The following is a 15,496-nucleotide window of genomic DNA, read 5'->3' as shown; positions in this document are numbered from 1 at the left end:
CCATCCATTGCCTCTAATAGCACAAACAAAATCGGCAGTAGAGGAAAGAGTCTATTCATTCCCTGCTTTCATATTTCCTAATTCCGATCACCTCTTGCCCAATAGATTTCAGATTGGTGAAATTGACTAGACCAACCCGGATTTAAATTTTACACAAATGAAGTTCACTGTGGAGGATAAACTTGTTTTTCGAAGGAAAAACAAGGTTGGTTAAGGCATTAGAGCACACATTTAAAGAAAAATGGATTTAATAAAAATTCCTGGTCTTAACTCGTTACTGATGCACATCGGGACAGGACCTCTTCTCCTATTTCTTTGACTGCTAATTGTATTGTAGTATTAAATTCTGATTTGATTGCTTTTTAATAAAACAGGGGGTATGGCACATTATCAAATGCTGTGCTGGAGAAGAACAGACTTCTGCTTGCCCAGAGGAATTTCACCGCTCTTCTCCCCACCCCACTTCCCAGAGCCTTCCACGGACCTCAGAGTCTTCTCCAAAAGGTATGGGGAGCCTCTGGAACAGATTTTGGGGTAGTAGGGGAGGGGATGCAAGGGGGAAGAGGGAAAGGGGAGGTTCTGGGCACGATTGGAAATTTGCTCACACATTAAATTCTGCCCTTTGTATATGGATTTGTTTATTTGCTTTGCTGTTAATTGTGTTGAGCGTCTAAGTGAAAGAAAAGCAGGACAATTTAAAAAATATAATACAACTGGGTTAAACAGCTTCCCCTACCCCAAATAGTATTTCAAGATCTCACATATATTGTAATTTGGTTTGTTGTTGGTTTTTTTTACAGCCGTTCCTGCAGAACACATTTATTTCCTATAAATCAGCAATAGTTTGGCTACAAGTCACCTGAGATTCAGACTATTCCAGGTGTGCGTTTTCGCTTCCTTTCCAGTGCACATTTGTACCTCATGCATCAATCTGTCCTGCAGCCTGCTAGTATAGCACAATTTTCACTGGCAGCATCTATACATGAGCGCTCCACAGAATCACAGCCTCTGCCTTTCCTGAATCTTAATTAGTTGGCATGTTCCAGTAGGGGTTTAAATAAGAAACGCCACATGATAGGGCATATGGCCACAATGAAATATGCACTGCACTGTTTACAAGAGATCATTAAAGCATGGAGAGGTTTACACAGCCTAGTTATTATGTGCAGCGATGAATAACCCAGTAAAAGTTGGCTCATTTCTGTATAGGCCAATACTTGGGTTATGTACTCTATGTGACGATTAGCAGGAAAGTAGTTGGACTTCGAAAGTGTGGATTTGTCAATTTCTCTCTCAACATGTTTTGTTTCCCAGGTGGGTCCCAACTTTCATCTGGCACAACCATCCCCCTCCGCTGGATGTGACCACCAGTCATGCAGATGAACATAAGAATTTGTGGCAGGGTTGGACACAGGCTTCCCTGAAGCTCCAGAACAGGTTAGGGAGTCCCAATGTTTCATAGGTACCTCGCTCTGTTATTTTACCAGCAAATGTGCCATCCTGGGGGAAGCTCTCGTGTCCAGACACCATCAGCTTTGTTTATGGGTGCAGCTGCCTGGGAGAAGGCCTTTGGCTGCCTGGGAAAGGAGTCAAGGAGCAGAAGCCCCAGTTAGCCAAGAGAAAGGAGAAAGAAACTGGGGAAAATGATACATGATCTGACAATACATCAACAACCCAAAAGCACCCTAAAACTAAAACAAGGAAAGAGCAGAACAATGAAACATGTTCTGCTGTATAGGGTCTCTGCTATTCAAATAGCATGCCCACCAGTGTATGGGGATTCTAGGCAAGGAACTATTTGGGGCTGATGGGCCTTCTAAAGATATCAAGCCATCACTGCAGCAGGTGCTTTGGTTTTGCACTGGGCAGCAAAGTGGCAATGTACAAGCTGCCACTGGTCACTGCTACCATCTTCTCTGGTATTGTACCCGGTAGCAGTTACTCGCAGAGGAATGAAAAGAGCTAAGGCAATTAAAGATTTGTAAGAAATATATCTGGAATGCTAGAAGCCGAATGCAATATGTAAGCTAATTCAATTATTCAGTGCATGCTAAATTCATTGATACAAAACCTTAAGATTGTTCTGAGCACCTAGTTCATTTCTCTTAAGCCACGGCAAAATGGTGCATCCTTAGCAAATCTGACCAGTCACCTTTCTATCCTGGGCATATTAGAGGAGAAGGGGAAAGGGTTACCAGTAGCTCTATGAAGACTAAAAAACCACAATTCAACTCAATTCACTTTGTTTTTTTTTTTTTTAATAATAATGTTTTTATTTGCTTTTTTCCAAGGTCAAATACATCGTCAGTTATTCAACAAAGGCAGTTTTACAGAAAGAAAAGAAAAAAGGTTATAAGCAAAAAAGAAATCGTACTTTGCAAAACAATTTTTCATGATCTACTGGACTTCCCCACATCTTCCATCCCCTGCATCTTTTTCAATAAAATAAAGTTACAGCAAATTAATGCCTTGTTTCCTGTGTTTTTGTACTTTCCTCAATTGTATATTAGGTTTAGGGGAAATATTATTAGTTCACAATTCCAACAGTCCTCAATATAGAAACTTTACCCTAGACTTTAGTCATTTCACAATCAGAACTTAAATTCCAGCAATATCAAAAATTTGGAATCTGAAGCTTGTTGTCTAAAAACTTAACAAATTCTCAACATTCACATAACTTATAATGTTTTTGTAAATAGTCCTTAAATTTTTTCCAGTCCTCTTCCACTGCCTCTTCTCCCAGGTCTCGGATTCTGCCAGTCATTTCGGCCAGTTCCATATAGTCCATCAGCTGCGTATGCCACTCTTCCAGCGTGGGTAGCTCCTGTACCTTCCAATATTTAGCTAAAAGAATTCTTGCTGCTGTAGTTGCATATAAAAAGAAAGTTCTATCCTTCTTTGTCACTCTCTGGCCCACAATGCCCAGGAGGAAGGCCTCTGGTTTCTTAGTAAAGGTATACTTAAATACCTTTTTCAACTCGTTATAAACCATTTCCCAGAATGCCTTCACCTTCGGGCATGTCCACCAGAGGTGAAAGAACGTTCCTTCAGCTTCCTTACACTTCCAACACCTTTTATCAGACAAATGATAAATCTTTGCAAGTTTGACTGGGGTCATGTACCACCTATATATCATTTTCATAATGTTTTCTTTCAAGGCACTACATGCCGTGAATTTCTTTGAAGACACAATTCACCAGGGGGGACCTATGATGACTGACACTACACACAAACTGAGGCCAGTTTATGAAGGGCAGAGGAAATGAAAACCACATTACCCAGAGTTTTGAGTCAGCTTGAATGTTTTCTGAACTTAACCACAAAGCCAATCCTCTGGACCGCAAATGCAACAAAGGAAGATTAGGACTTTGGAAGGGCTTGAAAAGTGAAGCTCATAAAAAAGGAGAGAGCAAAAGAAAAATGTGGAACTGACAGCAGTGTTGTGTCTCTATGTAGCAATGACAAGGGACAGATGATTACAGGAGTGGATTATAAACAGAATTGTTCTAGTTAATACTGCCTTGCTGCGTCTTATAATAAGCTTCCCCCAAAAAATACCATGTGGAAAAGATTTGCAGACTAGAAGCACCATAGGAAAGTGGCTGTCCAGGGGCAAGAGGCATCTAGCAGAAAAAGTTGGACAGCAGCCAAGGTGCTTGCATCAGCACAAGGGGAAAGCATTATTTCATCAAAAGCATCCAGAATCCATGCAGAGAGCTTTAGCCTCCAGTATTCCTCTTTAAGCACCAGGCAGGATCCAATGGAACGCTTGCTTCTGGCTTGACAACAATCCCCAGCCGCCTGAGAGTTGGCATGGATTGCTCTGCTCTTTGCCATCCGCAAAAGGGATTAGATGCTCTGCAGTCTATCAGAAGACAGATCAGCCTCGATTCCCAAGTTCCAAGCAACAAAGTAAGCCTCTATCACTCCAGCACTCAAGGTCATTTTTCATGAGAGAATCTGTTTACAGTTTTGTGACAGCAACAGCAGAAAAAGAAAAAGAAATCATCTAAGCACTGTTGCACAAAATGGCCCCTGGAAAGAAAGAAATGGCTGACATGGACCGGTGGCAAAGTATTCACTGCCCCTTGCCACTTTTTCATTGTCTCGGTGATCAGTCCTGTTTCATTGTGAAGTGTTATTTCAAACGAACTGGTAACTGACATGAAGGGAAAGCGCTGGATAGTTTTGGCTGTCAAAATCACATACCTGTCAAGGTCTGCCATTGCTAACACATGAGCAATAGTGTGTGCACAAGATGAATGCTCCTCAGATGTGCTGTGTGGGGATAGAAAATGCTCAAGCTGAAAATAAACGTGACAGGAGGGCATGGGGCAGAATACCTTTCCAGAAGCAGATGCTTCAGTCAAACAAAAGCATATGTAATATTTATAATCTAGCCTTATGGTCTGTTCCCCTAGCAGCTTATTTGTATTGTATTTGAAGCGCGCAGAACTGAAAAACAAAACTGTTAGGGCGCAATTGCACAAAAGCTAGTTAATACTAACCAGGAAGCAACTACTGGCCACAAAGCCAGAGGCTGACTCTAGAAGACTGGAAGGTACTATCTGTAGGGAGATCACAAAGGAACAGCCCAGGGCAGCTTCCAGGAGAACATGGTCTGCACATTTGGTGACAGCTAAATTGGCTGGCCAGGTTGTGCAGGTGCTACCACACAGCTCTGGCAAGATAGACTTGTAGGAGGAAGGAAGAAACAGGAGACAAAAAAGACCTTCTTTTTCAGCGCCCCCAGCAAAGACAAGTTAGAGGTCTAAAAGGGCACCTGAACTCTGAATTATCCAAGCAGTAGATGAAAAAAGGAATCCATTTGTGAGAAATACGGAGTGTAGAATAAAAACATCTGCCTGTAGACGAACTTATAAATTAGTGATGTATGGAGCTGAAAGTTTATTTTTAGATGCCAGCAAGCTAGGACTAATCTTAAAATCCAGGCAAGCTTCCCGCTAGAGTGAACAATGAGAACTACAGCTTCAAGTACTGCCATCTTAACCAGCAGAAATAAACACCCTTACAGAGACTTTTGCATGCCAAGATAAAAAACGCTAACAACTTCAGACACTGTGGACAATCAATAAACTGCTGTGATAAAGAGAAAGCTCAGACATCTATAAGCATAACAAGTATAAAGTGCAGGCACAGATCATATTTGCATTGCAGCAACACAGGGAATGAATGAATGTATCACAGAGCATAGCTGGGTCGTTGCGTGAGAAGCCAGTTGCCATCTCCCAGATCACCATCCCACCCACTCAAGAACACACATCGCCTGCCTGCTCCCCATGCTAGTTCTGCTCTGTAGTTTTCCCATTTTGTTTGTGTTAAGTGTGACTGTCGGATTTTTTATACCTTCAGGGCAGAACCATCTTGGCTATCTGTATGCAGATAATGGCAGCCTGGCGTTCCCTCTCAGCCCCTTGCAGCTCAGCAAGGCTTAGAGTTGCATCTGATCAAGCGCAGGGCATTCATGTTCTCTAGCCTACCTTGTGCTTCTGCTGAATTTAATTAATCCCCTCTCTCTTGTTTGCCGCTTGCACTGAGGAAAGGCCGTCTTACTGGTACATATCAACCCTATGCTTAGCACCCGAGTGTACCCCTCAAATGGTTTTTGAATGTGACAAATGAAACAAAACAGAACTGCGGTTTTCTTAAGGCTGGCCAAAGGATTCCCTTCAATGTTTTGTTCTTCAAAGAAACCATGTAGTGAGCCTCTGTTTGGACTTCTCAAACAGATCTGTTTGCACCCTAGACAGACGAAACACAGTTTCTCATTACCATAGCTACGTTGCACCCATTTGGTAAATGTCCGGTTCTTCCCTCTAACCCGTAACTCTAGATTAAAGCCATTAAGCTTCCAAATCCTTTATCAGAAGCCTTGGGATGTCTGACAGCAAACCTCATTTTAGATATAGTGGAACCTCGGTTTTTGAGTATCTCGGAAGCCAAACGTTTTGGTTTTCAAATGCTGAAAACCCGGAAGTAATTGCTTCCGTTTTCGAACGTGCCTTGGAAGTTGAACGGCTTCCGAGACGCGTTTCTCAATGGAATCTTCCGCCCACCCATTGTGCCTCAGTTGTCAAAAGTTTGGAAGTCAAATGGCCTTCTGGAATGGATTACGTTCAACAACCAAGGTTCCACTGTATATAGCTACACAGAGGAAAGGGGTGGGTTGTTCCATATGGCAAGCTGAAATGCTTGTGTGGATTTATGCTGTGCAGCTGAATCCCACCCAGAGCTGGTAAGGCTGCAATCCTATGCTCACCTGGATGAGAGGAAGTCTCACTGAACTCAGAGGAGCTTACTACTGAGCAGACCTGAACAGGATTGTATCACAGGAGGCAGTGGGGTGCAAAGGTTAGCGCTGAACTTGGACTGGGAAGAACAGAGTTAAGCTTGCACAGCTAACACCCTCTGTCTAACCTCTCACTAGTATGCTATGAGGATAAAGTGAGGTAGTTCACCTGTACAGGTAGCTTACTACCCCTGAGCTCAGGCAAAGGATGGGATGCAAATATGGGTAGTCATATAATCATCATTTATAATGCTTACCTTCAAAGGGTTATTCATTTGTATAGAAAAGCAGGTTGTTAATGCCACGTTTGATAGTGGATTATGGATTCAGTTTTAAAAGATTAAGGGTCTAGACTTTATCATGTGCGCTTGCATTAGTTTCAGAGTTCTAATTAAACTAGTTCCCATGGTGGCAGTCTGTTGCAGCATGTGTGTGTGTGTGTGTGTGTGTGTGTGTGTGTGTGTGTGATACTAAGCCAGATAATTTTTAAGGGATACTTAACTGATTTTTTAAAAAATCAAATAGCCCATTAAATCCCAATAAAACTCCCACTCTTTTACCAGTGTACTAGATGGCAACAGGTGACAACACCGCTAAGTCAAAGACAGCAACTCTTTTTTTTAACTATTCCATGTTCAGCAGCTGAATATAAAAAGGTAAAAGGAAACAAGATACAGCCCACTAGAAAGACACCATGGGCTTCTTTCTCCGACATATGTATGCATTGCCCATCAAAGCCATGGAACAGATAGAAAGCCAAGAGATTTAAATCGGCACTTGGCAGCAATAAACAAACTGCAGAATTAATTTATTCAGCCTGCTGCATATTTTATACATATTGAAGAGCAGAAGTAGCTGGCTCTGTTAAACCTAGTTAATAAAAAATGTTCTCTGTCTAATGAAAGCACTTCCAATCTTTTTCTTCTGCAAAACTTTGCTTTCAAAGACACGGCTTCACACGAGGTCACCCATGAGATCAAGATCTACCACCCCTTTTTAAACTGCCTGAACCAGGCAAGTTCAGCCCCCACCCAGCCATATCCATGCTATTGCTCTTCCCTCATTTCTAAATCGGAAATATACAAGGCCACCCTTCCCCAAGATTTACATACACTTGCCATCATAGAACGGACAAGGTATCATTCCCCCAAAAAACCTTTATCAATGGTCCCCAAACTGACCCAAGCCATCTTCGAAGCCACTTGAAAATTAAGCTACTTGAATGATCATTTAGAACGAGGCCAGTAAACTCAAAACGCATAGACCAGCACCTTACTACTCGCTCAGCTACCCGGGAGATGCTTGCAAAACCCAAACTAAAACTCAAGCACTCTCTCTTTGGCTATCGTGAGCTGCTTCCTCAGCTTGCAACGGGATTTCCAAGGATGTAGAAGCATGGAAGAAATGCCAGGCAATTGATCAAGGATACGGGTAAGAGAATGTATTTTCAGATCTACTTTCCCTCCCTCTCTTCGCTTCTTGTTTATAGTCCAGCCTCAGCCCTTATCTGCTTCAACCTGGTGGCAAAACTCCACTGTGCCCATCAGTCTTAATTTCCTACTAACACCCATCTCAGAGACTCTTGCAATGGTGGATTAGATTGCTGTCCAAATACCTGTAACAATTATTTTGGATGCCCAATCTTCATAACCCAACAATACCCCACAAGCTGCCCAGAGTGGCTGGGGCTGGGGTAGGTAGTAGTAGCAGTAGTAGTAGTAGCAGTAGTAGTAGTAATATTAATAATAATACCACCTCAAGATCTCCACGACAAGCAGCAGAGATGTAGCAGGAGCCATTTTATAAGCTTGCCTTACCTTGGGTATGAGTCTGCATGTCTCGAGCTAGCTCCATTGGCAGGACCGAATTCACCAGAGCAGAGATAATAGCAGCATCCAAGTTGCACATTGCTCCAAAACACTTCAGAAGCAGTAGCCGTAATGGCACTCTGTGCTCCTAAAAAGTTATAAACGACAAATTTTAAATGACAAAATGCCAGGAAAATACTTCCTGTTTGTTATCAGTACTCACCAAGGTTAAGTATTTAGTTTAAGAACTGAGCTCAGCAAAGTGAGTACATTTATCTTCACTGGAACAGTTTCAAGTTAGTGAGCTCACATGGAAGCTGGCCTTTCAGGGTATGCAAAATGGTGGCGAACCGGATTTCACCATTAGTGTTTCCTGCCTAGTTGTTTATGAATAAGATAATCAAAAAACCAGGAAACATGGTTAGTGACCTCTAAACAAGCCAGAAATGAAGCTACAACTTGTTTGGGAGTTATTAACCACAGTTTCCTGGACTCGAAGTACAGAGAAATGACAGTTAACCTAGACTTCCTGGTTTGTCGAAACCAGCTCTGAACACTACAAGACAGTGCCAGATAACCTCTTCCTACTTGAGGCAGAGCCATTTATTGCCACCTTCCAATTTGCCTTTTGCGTCAATTTGTAGCATCACACAAGTTTTGTGATAGAGTGCAGTCCAAGCATTGTTTGGGATTAGAGGAAAGTAAGCTTACTCCTCAAGAGACAGTCTCCTAATTGATACAACTGGGAACAGATGAATTATCCACTAATAAATAACTCCAACTCCTCTATAATTTCTTTTCGTGTGTGAAGATCCTTTCAGATATTTCATCACAGAAAGGAAACATTACACTTGTAAAATTAATTTCTGATCCATACAAGTGGACTATCTGTCACAATGGCAACTCTCACCACACAGGAACACGCCTCGTACCAAGTCATACCATTGGTCGATCTAGTTCAGACGCAACTACAATGACTAGTAGTGGCTGTCTGGGGTTTTAGACAGGAATATCTCCATCTCCCAGCCCTTCCTGGCGATGCTGGGTACTGAACCAGGAACCTCCTGCATGCAAAGAAGATGCTCCAGCAGTAAACTACAGACCTCCCCCTACTTTCCATGCGCTGGATTTTTTAAAAACATGTTTAAAATAAAATGAATTAATTATGACAAGCATAGGAGAGTGGATTATCTAGGGCAGATGGCTGTAACAGCGAGCCCTCGGAAAGGGATGGAGCAAAGAAGCATTCTTGTAGGCACTAAAGAGAAACACCTACATGTTCCTCCGCATACTTGATTTCCTTCCTTTGTCCCAGAGAAGTACCTTCATAACCTAATTTCCTACCCAAAGCTGTTTATGAATGCACAGATGTGCATCAATTAAGAGAAGAGCAGGAACAGCCTGCCAATGTTCCCAAGGCATTCTCAGAAATCCTTCCTCTCGATGACAGCAAAGCTGCTACCTCTGTTCCTGAGCGGAGTGCTTTTGTGTGTTTTTATAAGGGGCAGCTAGATTTATCTTCCAAACTGCTAGCAGAGATGTGTCCATGACCCAGATATAAGGCTTGTTCTCAGGCACACTTTTCCTGATGCCACAAATAAACTTTGGAAATAAGCAGTCCTTTGTTATGGGTTCATTTACAGCTTACGCTCTCTAGATTTACAGTGTTAAGCTCACACTCAGCATGCTCATATTCTTCCTTTGCTCTTACTGTTTGGCTACTTGATCGTAGTGTGGAATACTACAGCCTTCATAGGTGCCTGATTTAACTGGCAAGCCCATGCATGGGGAAGCTATGCCCCCCACCAGATTTTGCCAGACTACAACATCCATTATCTCTAACCACTGGCCAGATGGGAGCTGGACTCCAACAGCACCTGGATGGCTAAAGGTTCACTATTCACAGGCTAGACAAACCATTTAGAAATATTCCTGGAACCAAGAATGCCAGGAGGAGGTTAAGGTTCTTGACAACACTGTTGTAAACTTGTGTTCACATTTTCACTTACTCCTGTCCCCAAAAACTCTCCATCAGTTTTGATTTGTGAACAAGGATTACATAAAAACTGTGTGCCCCCTACATGCAGCTGCGATGATGATGATAACAATAAAATAATAACAACAACAACAACAACAACAACAACAACAACAACAACAATAATAATAATAATAATAATAATTTATTTATTTATACCCCACCCATCTGGCTGGGTTTCCTCAGCCACTCTTGAGCTCTACACCCATGTCTGGTCAGATTCAGAGTAAGTTTTCCGCTGGTGGCGCTCTAGCCGTCTCAATGACTGTTTCATCGCCCTCAGCTCTGGGGAAAACCACGGGGCTCTCTGGGCCCCATGCAATCGGAGAGTGCACTTTGGAGCCAGACAGTCGATAGCCCTGGTTAACTCTGCATTCCAGTGGGCCACCAGGGAATCAGCTGAAAGGCCATCAACATGGGATAAAACATCCTCCACCATTCTCTGGAAACAAAAAATATTGACTGCAGCCTCATACCATCTGATAATATGTAACAAGGGACATAACCGATTCGAAGTCATTCTTCTTGCACATCTTCTTGCAGACTTCAGGATCCGCATCGGTCTGGAAATGTGGATGGAAAAATCAGTTTCCCAGTGAACCAAGAATGGATTGTTTCTGACAATAGCCATGCAAGATGAACCTGCAGATCTGTCCCAAACCGCAATCTTTCCATTCTCAAAACATAAACTAATATAACACAAACTAAAGTTACATTCAGTACTGAAGCAAGTCTCTGTCCTGAAACAAAAACAGTCTATGGATGTATGGTCCAAACAAAAAAAACATATATAATTCCAGAGAGCTATGTAAGCTGCTGAAAGGCTCAACAAGAGCATGCCACTACCTATAAAGTAATTTATCTCTCATTCTGGAAGACAAAATAGCTTATAAGGGTTTCCCCCCCCAACCCCCAAATTTCCTATTTCAGGCCTGGAGGAGGAAAAGGACCAATCACATCCTTAAACAATGAACATTCACTAAAATGCACCAAATATGAGAGGTATAAGTTGTTTTGGACTTTCCCGCTTGCTAATAGATGCCTCTTCTGAGAGAGTCGGCCTTTTAATGTGAATTCCCACCTGCAGACTCCTTACTTTAGAAATGCTATTGAAGTTCACTCTAAAAACAAGCAACATTAGGCAATTTCACATTTCAGTTCACATTCATGTTCATACACATGCTGGCCTCTCAAGAGAGATATGGATCAAGACAAGGTTATCATGCCACATATATAACAGAAATGCATCTGTATCATTCTTTTTTTCATCCCCACCCCAGCTAAAAAGTTACACCAGAGCTTTCCAAACTGTGTCGCAACATGTTAGTGTGTTGGCTGCAGTGTGTAGTTGTGTTAAGCAAACGCTTCCCTGTGCTCCTATTGGGGCTGGAAAGGGGTTAGTTTAATGGGTAAACTGAATTACTGTGTCGCAAAATGATGCATGTCTAAAAAGTGTGTCACCAACATGAAAAGTTTGGAAAGCTCTAAGTTACCCTGTCTTGATTGCTACTCGGGGCTCCTCCGGGAGGATACATGGGGGTATAAATTCAATAAATAATACATAAATCAAATTTTACATTTCTGCTGAACAGAATTCTGAGAAAGTAACCAAGTCTCCAGCCATGCAAAAGCCAGAGCAGGAAATTACCAGAATACGAAGCAGTTCCTCCAAGTAACAGCAAATGACGTTTTCGTCTTCATAGAGGGCCCAGCTGCGTTGCTGGGCATCATCTTTATGGCGGGCCAGATCTGCAAATATAACCTTTAGCCTCTGTTCGTCATGGCAGATCTGACCAGAAGGCAGTCCTGAACAAAGATCCTGCAACCAAAAACAATACACATCACTTTAACAGTGAACAATTACTGGAAAAGCACTTGTTTTCAACTATAATTTAATTTTCAACTGAGATTTAAATGCCTAAGGTAAGTGCACCTTCCAAGTGAAGGCCTTCAATGAACGGCCATTTGCAAATCGTGCACAGGCATCCATAAATGCCACAAGTGACTTATTTTACTTTATTTTATTCCACATCCAGATAATGTCTTCTATTTGTTTCTTACCCTGGTTTCTTAATGGCCATTGGTCATAATAATAAAGGTTTTATTTGAACTGGCCACAAGAGGTTGAATGGGGTTAGTATCACTTATGAGAATACCCTCACAGTCATAAGCATGAATTAGTACTCTGAAAACTGAAATGTCTGTTCTGTCAGTGTCCTGGGAAATGGATGACAAACAGCTTGAACAATTAGTTAATTCAGCTGGTACACAGAAAACTATATTCCTCAAAGATGTGTATAACCTGGGGAGCAGAAGTGTCAACACAATACAGCTCATTGGGCACAATCATATCTGTAAGGAAGGAGGCAGTTTGGGAATCTTACAACTGTTGGGTTTTTGCACCTGCCAACCATGCCATTAACCTGATTAAACAAATGAATTCACATTGGCAGAGGGGGTGTATAAAGCAACTGTGATTCTCTTGAAGATTAGAAACCTATTTCTCCCTATTTGTGCAACTTTCGTTTTCTCACAAGGCATGAAAGTGACCCTATGTGCTTGCAAAATGTGATGAAAATCATAGCCCTAGGAACCCAACCAAAAGAGCCTTGCATCATTTTAGAGTTCAGATGGTAAGAATCTCCATCTCCCATCACACTGTTCATTCAACCTCATTTTAAATCAACACTGTAAGAACAGAAGCACCATTAACTCTATCAGATTTCTTCAACCCTTTCTTTCCCTTCCTTAGACGGAGCTCTATTGGTACTATATTGGGAATAGGTAAAGAATCATGCTAATGTTTTTTTGGGGTGCCTCCCCAACACCCACAACAACAAAAACCATACAGGGGCAGTTGCTTAGATGCAGCCAAGAGTTCCTTAGCTGGCTAATTTGCAGTGTGGATGGGGGGGGGGGATCTTTGAAAAGTAATTCATGTAGAAAGGATAACACATGGTTGGAACTGAGCAAGATGATTTCTCTAGAGGCCTGATTTCCATGCAAAACATGCCCTAGAATTTGCCATCAGCACCTTGAAATGTCATCTCTCAGTATCTAAGCAATTTGCAAGGAAGGAAATTGGAAGCCGCCTTATACTGTCAGACCATTAGTTCACTTAGCTGCATGCTGACCCTACTACAGTGGCTGGCTGTAGTTCAGCAGTTTCAGATGGGAGGAATGCCCAGCAGTTCCTTGAAATGTCAGAGACTGAACCCGAGGCCTTATATTTGGGATGAGGGTGGGAGAGTGGAATAAGGACAAAAGATACTAGCCTCTGAAAACCACAAAAGCTTGGTGGAACAAAAACCAGGCTTTTCCTGGAGGGGTGTCCCCAAACAAGTATGCCACAATAAATAAGTCCTTGTTCTGTGCATCCACACTGGCTGAACCTTACAGATGGTTCATGCAACATTTGTTTAGGACCAAGATAAAACTTTATGCTTTTATCTCCACACAGACTTATAGTGATGGAGGTCTTTATCCAGCCCTATGGCCTGAGACAGGATTTTCCACAAACAGATCAATTCAGACCATAATATGACCCAAACCAGAGGAGAAGCATTGTATGATTCTAAGGTACATGCAGAACCATTAGCTCAGTCCTTGCTGAGGATGTGATCAGACAAATCAGACAAGTTCCCAACACAAGTTCCCAAACAGCAAAAGTTTAATCCAGAAGTAAGTTAAAGTATTTCACTTCCATGCTCTCCATATTGCCAGTTGGGTAAGAAATAAACTAAATTTGTAGTTGGCTGACTATTTAAGAGTCGGTAGTCTGAAGAGTGCAGAACTAAAGTGTTTCATTGATAGAGTGTAAACAAAAGGTGTTTGCGAGCAAAGGTGCGCAAATAAGCTGTGTCGTTGGAAGACAAGTTAGACCCTAGTTTTACACTGTCATTTTGAGGGATCATGACCAGACTCTCCATGATGATAAAGAAGTCAAAGGACAGTGTATTTGGGCAGTTGCACATTCAAAACTGTTTCCCCTCTATCCATGCTGGGCAGCCATAGTTGCAGTTCCACTATGTTACTTGTGCATTTATTAAATTTATATCCAGTCCTTCCTCCTGAAGAGCCACTATGTGTGCCCTGGGTGTATATGGATTGAAAATTGGGTTGATGTAACTTATCACAAAACTATAATGACTTCAAGATCCAAGTCTGCTATTTGCTTAGTGCAATAACTAACTTTGTTCTGTAATCAGCAAGATAGGGCTTAACTAATGTGTCATATAAGATGACCTTTAGACTAGTCAACAGCAGTGTGGGAGCAGCATAGTGTTAGAAACTGAGATATGAAAGCTAGGAGCTAAATGGCACCTTAAACCTAAGCTATGGGCACAACAACAGAATGTCTAGGCGCACTTTTTTATAACAAAAATACAAAATGAATGAACTGCAGCCAAAATATCATGTTCATTTTCCACATGGTCTAGTCCTTCCCCTGCCCACCCCCCTAATATCCTTAAGAGGGTCTCTTCTCCAGTCTTCAGAGAGTAGCTGGAAGTGGTCAGGCAGAAAAAGGTCCTCCTTTCCTTCCACTCTGCAGTTTTAATCTGAAATCTTAGGCGCAGCACGGCGCCCTGAGCTCAGCAACTGCTTGCACTAATGAAATTGCCCGTCACAAAATGTGCCTAGAACAATGGGAGTTTTGAACACTGGGCATAGTGATGAGGCAGTGGCCTCAAAGGTTTGCAACACTGAGACGTTCCCAGCCCCAAGGGATTGCCTCAAAGCAGCATGGTCCCCGTACTATTGGGGTGGGGGCAATTCCCTGTTTTGAGGGTCTTTCCTTCAAGGAACCTCTGTGCAGCCCATCAGGGTGCCTCAAGCTAAAATGGTGCTTGACTAATTTTTGAGTAAAAGCAAGCTTTTTGAGTATAAGTAGTGTTTCTGAGAATGTGAGCATGTTTTTTTACAAACTCATGAAGTGTGTATGGACAGCAGTGCTAGCTTCAGCATTCAGTGCTTCTTTCTCAAACAACTTTAACTATATGTTCTCTCTGGGGAAAGTGAGAATTGGAGGAGGGAGCTGAAAGATTTTCTAAGAATTTTTTCCTCCCAAATGGAATAAGAGATCATCATTGATTAAAGCTTCCTGCTGCTCTATACTAAATCTCTCAACCTTTTTTCAGGCTTCATATTACATTCTTTAATTAGTTGTATCCTTTCTTCTGTCCTCCTACTTTAAATTAAAAGTCAAAGCACTGCTTTACTAAATCAATTTTAGAATCCATTACCACAGACTTATTCCCAATGTGCTCTTTTGAAGGATGAATTGCTTGTGGTATTCTTCATTCAGGTCTGCCTTGCTGCTGTGTTCATGCAATACAAGGACCA

The 15,496-nt window shown here is 42.0% G+C and overlaps 1 protein-coding gene across 2 annotated transcripts in view; it reads right to left on the bottom strand.

Moving 5' to 3' along the window:
* Window positions 1-15,496, bottom strand: part of NCKIPSD (NCK interacting protein with SH3 domain) — a 92,401-nt gene that overhangs the window by 12,414 nt on the left and 64,491 nt on the right. For both annotated transcript variants that reach the window (XM_081899416.1, XM_081899417.1), the window contains 3 exons: window positions 11,802-11,972; window positions 10,630-10,716; window positions 8,128-8,266 (listed from right to left, as the gene is read on the bottom strand). In XM_081899416.1, coding sequence (XP_081755542.1) covers window positions 8,128-8,266; window positions 10,630-10,716; window positions 11,802-11,972 — 397 coding nt within the window. The remainder of the gene's footprint in view (window positions 1-8,127; window positions 8,267-10,629; window positions 10,717-11,801; window positions 11,973-15,496) is intronic.

Source organism: Podarcis melisellensis, assembly GCF_964234715.1.
Source record: "Podarcis melisellensis genome assembly, chromosome: 2".
Classification (NCBI taxonomy): Eukaryota; Metazoa; Chordata; class Lepidosauria; order Squamata; family Lacertidae; genus Podarcis; species Podarcis melisellensis.
This window is presented reverse-complemented; position numbering and strand designations above follow the sequence as displayed.